Raw genomic sequence first — 5,862 nt, 5'->3', positions numbered from 1 at the left:
AAAAATCTTCAATCTCAGATCACATATTCAAAATGTGGGTCACCAAGTTTTTGTTGGAAACTACACCAATATTTATCGCGTATTATTGGTCAAACTCAAAACGAGGACACTAGGAAATAAGGAGTAGGCAAGTTAATAGGGAGTGGGGCCTATACATAACTAACGAACTGGAAACTACACCAATATTTCACTGAAGTTTCATGACTTTGGGCCTCCGCAGACTCACAGTCAAGAGTCAAAGTCAGTGAAGACTCAACTCAACTGGGACTACATCGTAGCGTGTTGACCCATTCAGCATTAATATTGGTCTACAAACTGACAGTCAAGAGTCAGTCAAGAGGCTCACACTATGCAGTCCTGAGTGCCAACCGTACTGGCTAGTGTCACTCCTTGCTCTTTATCTATCCCTCTTACATCGCTGTAGGAGTAGCACCATCAACATCCATGGAAATCCTCTTCTCTGCAATCATAGGCGACCTCGTTAACAGGTCGGCGTCGTTCGTGATCAGCAAATGCTTCCAGCAGCAGCCTGACATCGACAAGATCCTCCAAAGGCTAGAGAGAGTTGTGCTGAGAATCGACACCATTGTCGAGGAGGCGGAGGGGCGGCACATCGCCAACCAGGGGATGCTCCGTCAGCTCAAGCTGCTGAGGCAAGGAATGTATAGAGGCCACTACATTCTTGACGCCTTGAAATTTCGAGCCATCGGCGAGGAGGAGGAGAACAAGGAAGGTGCATTGTCTAAGTTCAGTCCTGCCAAACGGCTCCGTTTCTCTTGCAGCACCGCCACCGCCAGTGGTAGTATCTACAACAACATGGAAGCACAGTTGTTTGGTACAAACAACATACAAGAAGAGCTGCAGCGGGTAGTTGACAATCTTGAAGACACCATAGCTGGTATGAAGGAATTTCTTTTCTTGTTGAACTTGTATCCTCGGATAGTCCGCCAACCTTATGGCGCATATTTGCTCTTGGACAATTGCATGTTTGGTCGCCAAATGGAACGGCACCGGGTCCTGAATTTCTTGTTGCGTTCCGGTCCTTCTCCAGACTTGGCAGTGCTTCCCATGGTTGGTCCAATAAGAGCAGGGAAGACCACTCTTGTTGAGAATGTCTGTAAAGATGAGTGTGTGCGTGACCGTTTCTCGATGGTTCTCTTCTTTCCAGAAGGTTATCTCAGGGATGAAGGAGTGCTCGACCTGAAAGAGAACAGTATTAATGATCTAGTCAAACATCAGAATTGTTCTTCTTCTCAACACAGCTTGCTGGTTATTGTCGAAATAGCCGAGGACATTAACCAGGACACATGGAGAAGGCTGAAATCTTCCATAGCTCGCATGACGCCATGTGGTGGGAGTAAAATCATTATCACCAGTCGATCAGATAGAATTGTGAGTCTTGGGACAACAGAAGCGCTTCGGCTAGACTATCTGCCCCAAGAAGCCTATTGGTATTTTTTCAAGACCCTTGTGTTTGGGAGCACAAACCCTGATGAGGAGCCAAAACTGGCAACCATGGCCATGGAGATCGCTTTGGAACAAAGGCAATGCTTCACAAGCGCGCATATCCTTGCTGGGATACTGAGAGATAACTTCAATGCTCGATTTTGGCGCACGGTTCTTCACTGTGTGAGAGCATATATAAAGACACATCTCCTTATGTTTGACCAGCACCCAAACCTCCGGCTGCGGGAAGATGAGCCGATATACTACTGGAGAATGGAGAAGAGCCGCGGATATTTCTTGATTAGCAAGTATCATCAGTCAGATTCCAGCGCACAAGTCCCTAGGATCAGGATGCGGGACATTCTCCTGGAATGTGGTGGTACACTACCCCGTGGAGAATTTGAGGCTGTTGCGTGGACGTCTCGCATACCGCCCTACTACAACTACACTATAAGCTGTAAGATGCAAGCACCACAAGTGGCAGTGGGAAGGAGGAAGCGCGTGCATCAGGACGAACAACATTTGATTTGAGTAACACTCTGTCTGTGACTCACATCATGTATGCTAGTGCAACGGCCTTGTTCTGTCAACTAGGAAGCACTATTGTTACACTGTTTTAGGAGTCTCCGCAAGTCTTCTTCCTAACATACATATATGCCTGGTAGCGTGTAGGCACCAGGCATGGAGTCATTGTATCCTAGTTATAGTAGCATGTTGCAAAGTGTTTGCAAGTCGACTATGTTGTGCATGTGTTTGCGTGACTACTTTCAGAGTCAAGTCAATGTTTCCATTGCCAATGGGGTTCATGTGTTTGCATAACGTACTATTCATCTGAACATGTCGTCCGTTGAGAATTCTAAATGTCTAAAAAAGCGATTATATATGCTTCTCATAAATTACATATTGAAAAAGGCCTCCGTCCTGCTTTATATATATATATATATATATATATATATATATATATATATATATATATATATATAAAGCAACAGCCATCAACAACAACTCGAAACAAACACACGCCACCCCATCACACACACACATCCGAGGCTGGATACATAGGTGCTGAGCGCAGCTACACCACCCCTATCACTACAAGAGCTATCGGGGTCCTCAACCAAGAAGGTTACGACACCAGAGCGCTACCGCCGCCCGATCCGAGGGTCAGGGTTTCCCCTGGAGCAACACGGCAGCCTATAAAGCAACAGCCATCAACAACAACTCAAAACAAACACACGCCACCCCATCACACGCACACATCCAAGACTGGATACATAGGCGCTGAGCCACAGAAAAAGCAAAAAAGAAAACAAGTGGGCATAATATGGTACCAACAAAGGCCACGTGTTGGGGGCACCCCTATGTCTCGTTTGTAGCGAGATGTAGGGAAGCCTCGCGTTATGCTGAGCGCTAGATGATCCGGACCAAACACGCGGGAGGGCACATCCTCGTATTTTCTTCACGTTTAGGTTTTGGTTATTTATTTTTGTTTATGGTTCCAAATATTCTGAATGAATATATTAATAAAACTTTTCATATAAAAGATTTGAAAAATGTTGACCAAACATTTGAAAAAGTGAAATATGTATAGAGAACATGTTTCTCATGTATAAGAGAAATGTATACAAAAAATAGATAATATGCGTGAAAAAAGTTGAACCTGTATTTCAAAGGATTGATCAAAGCATTTGAAAAACTAAATTAAACAAGCATTACAAAATTGTTAATCTGGCATTTGAAAATGTGTAATGTGTATAGAAAATATGTTAACCATGTAAAAAATATAAACTTCTATTTGAATTTTTTGATCCAAGTATTTGGGGCTTCCTTTCCCGGAGGGGAGAAGACATAAAGGGATATTTTAAACGACACCAGCAACATTAAATAGAAGACTTGCTTGTTCCATTATATTAATGAAAAAGGAGTTACAATGGGTTTTTTTAGAACGGAGACGCTAGGAGCGTCCGCCTTTTAATTAATCAAGCCCACAACATAGGCATCGTACCAACAGGTCCGAACCTTACACACATTACAAAAGGACTCGGGCCACTCACACAGGAAGTCGTAGAGTTCAAGGCCAAAAGGACGCGAGCGATAGATACATGGCTCGAAGGCCAGACACGGAGCACGCAGGCTCGCGAGCGAAACAAAAGGGCCATTCCATATCAAGAAGTGGCAGCTGGCTCCCTAGCCATCATGTACACCTGGCAGAGACGGTCTTAAGCATGTTGCATCATTTCAATATCCTTGCGCCTCGCCAACGGACTCCACTGCCGTAGAAACAAGTTGCATTTGTAGATAACATTAGCCGGGTGAGTCGGGAAGATCCCCTCAATAGTTAGTTTGTTCCTAGTCAACCAAAGCGCCCAAACAATGCCCCAACACAGCTCCACCGCACACGTTTACTACTCCCCTGGACCAAGTCAAGGATGCCCACAAGATCGTTGGTGGACCTCGGGTCTCAAGACACCCCCGCTGCGGTCCGCACCGCGCTCCAAGCGAACCTGGCCAGCGGTCACCGAAAGAAGACGTGGTTTGCGTACTTGACCATGTTACAGACCGCACATGTGCCTGTCGACGGGCCCTGCCTTTTTGCCACGTTTTCAGAAGTGGGCAATCTGTTACGAAACAGTTGCCATAGAAACACTTTGATTTTCAGCGGGAGGCGCGCCTTCCAGAGGCCCTTCACCACTGGCTGGGCCGGCCCATGGCAAAGCTTGTGGTAAAGCGATCTAACCGAAAACTTGTCGGACACGATGAGCGCCCAAGTCACCGAGTCAGCCGCTGTGGACACCGAAATCGGGCTTATGAGGTCGAGCATCGCCGCATAATTCACCCGCTCTTGGTCATTGAGTTCACGGCGGAAATAGATCGCCGGGGGGACGAGGCTAGGACCGAGGCCACAGTCAGGTTCGGGTCTACCACAATTGCGTACAGGTCCTGGAATTCCGACCATAGAGGTTGGGAGCCGACCCAAAAGTCTAGCCAAAACCTGGTCGATCTGCCGTCTCCTATGGCGAGTTTTTCCCCCATGGCCAAAGCCTGTTTTACGGATTGGATGTCGTTCCAGAAAGATGAGCCCCTATAGCTGCACCTTCAAAAAAGTTTCCGTTCGGGTAATACTTAGCACGGAGAAGATCAGCCCACAGGCCAGACGCCCCTTGTGAAATCTTCCAAATCCACTTGCACTGGAGTGCAATGTTTAGGATTCTAGTGTTGGTGATCCCAAGGCCCCCCAAGGCCTTGGGACGATGGACCGCGGCCCACTTCACCATATGGTATTTGTGCTTCGGGCCCGTGCCTTCCTAGAAGAAACGCAACCTAGGTGTGTCCATTTTGGCTTGGACTCCCTCGGCCAAAAGAAAGAGGCCCATCGCAAACAGCGGAAGGGAGGATAGGCTCGAGTTCGCGAGCACTAGCATGGCTCGGCCAAAAAATATATTATCTCGATGGTAATAATATCTTTGATATAGCTTGATTCAAGGGTGGCTTTGATGCAAGGAATGGCCATCGCGATACAACACACATCCCTTCGGGCCTGTTCGGTTGACAGGAAAAATGGAGGGGTTTGACAGGGATTGGCAGGGATTACATCCTCTACAAGTCAAAACCTCCTCCAATCCACCCCAATCCCCCTGTGAGGAGGTGTAACCGAACAAAGCCTTCCCAGGATTGTTCAGTCTGATTCCAGGGAGGCTTTATATATTAACCTTAACATGGACTGGTTTGGATCGTTCGGCATATGGACAATTGGTTATGAAGACGATGCTTGTAAAAAAAGTATATATTAAAGTCGCCTCCTCACGGAAGGATGATCAATGCCGGATTATTTTGTGGCCTCCCGTAAGGGTGGAGTCATTAGTCTGGCCTTCTCGTATGAGAGGAAATCAACGCAACAATTCGTCTCCTCTTCTCATATGGGGCGGACGTAGGGATTAATCTCGCCTCCTCGTAAGGGGTGAAATCAATGTAGTAATCAGTCCGCCTCCTGGTAAGGGGCACGACCAGTTCTAATGTTATAGAGATAGCCTCCTTGTGAGGGGTTACACAAGAACGATATTGCATTGACTCCTTTGTATTTGGCTTGGCCGCATACGTAGGTACACTCGTCAGGTTTTGTAGGAATTAACGGTCGGCTATCCTTGTAGGAGTAGGATATATATATATATATATATATATATATATATATATATATATAAATAAAGGGTGAGTCTATTATGATAACACCCTTAAGACCTTATTCTGCACCTCAAAAGTGCTTATTCTGCTAACACCGACGCCCACCCAAAAGCCCCTCCCCGAACAAACAAAAACAAACAGCCCACCCAACCCACCTCCACCCACGCGCACCCCACTCCCCACCTTCTCCCCGATCCCCCACCCCACCTTCTCCCCTCACCGTCGCCTCCCAGCAAG

General features: G+C 46.7%; 1 protein-coding gene across 1 annotated transcript; it reads left to right on the top strand.

Moving 5' to 3' along the window:
* The first annotated feature begins 444 nt into the window (after positions 1-444).
* LOC119299259 lies at positions 445-1,977 on the top strand. The gene has a single exon (XM_037576511.1). It carries the CDS (start codon positions 445-447, stop codon positions 1,975-1,977), a length of 1,533 nt encoding a protein of 510 aa, XP_037432408.1.
* The last annotated feature ends 3,885 nt before the right edge of the window (positions 1,978-5,862 follow it).

This window comes from Triticum dicoccoides, chromosome 1B, assembly GCF_002162155.2.
Source record: "Triticum dicoccoides isolate Atlit2015 ecotype Zavitan chromosome 1B, WEW_v2.0, whole genome shotgun sequence".
NCBI classification, from domain to species: Eukaryota; Viridiplantae; Streptophyta; class Magnoliopsida; order Poales; family Poaceae; genus Triticum; species Triticum dicoccoides.
This window is presented reverse-complemented; position numbering and strand designations above follow the sequence as displayed.

Bases quoted from the DNA above. Each gene is read 5' to 3' on its own strand.
- LOC119299259 (XM_037576511.1), top strand. From the start codon at position 445: ATGGAAATCCTCTTCTCTGCAATCATAGGCGACCTCGTTAACAGGTCG.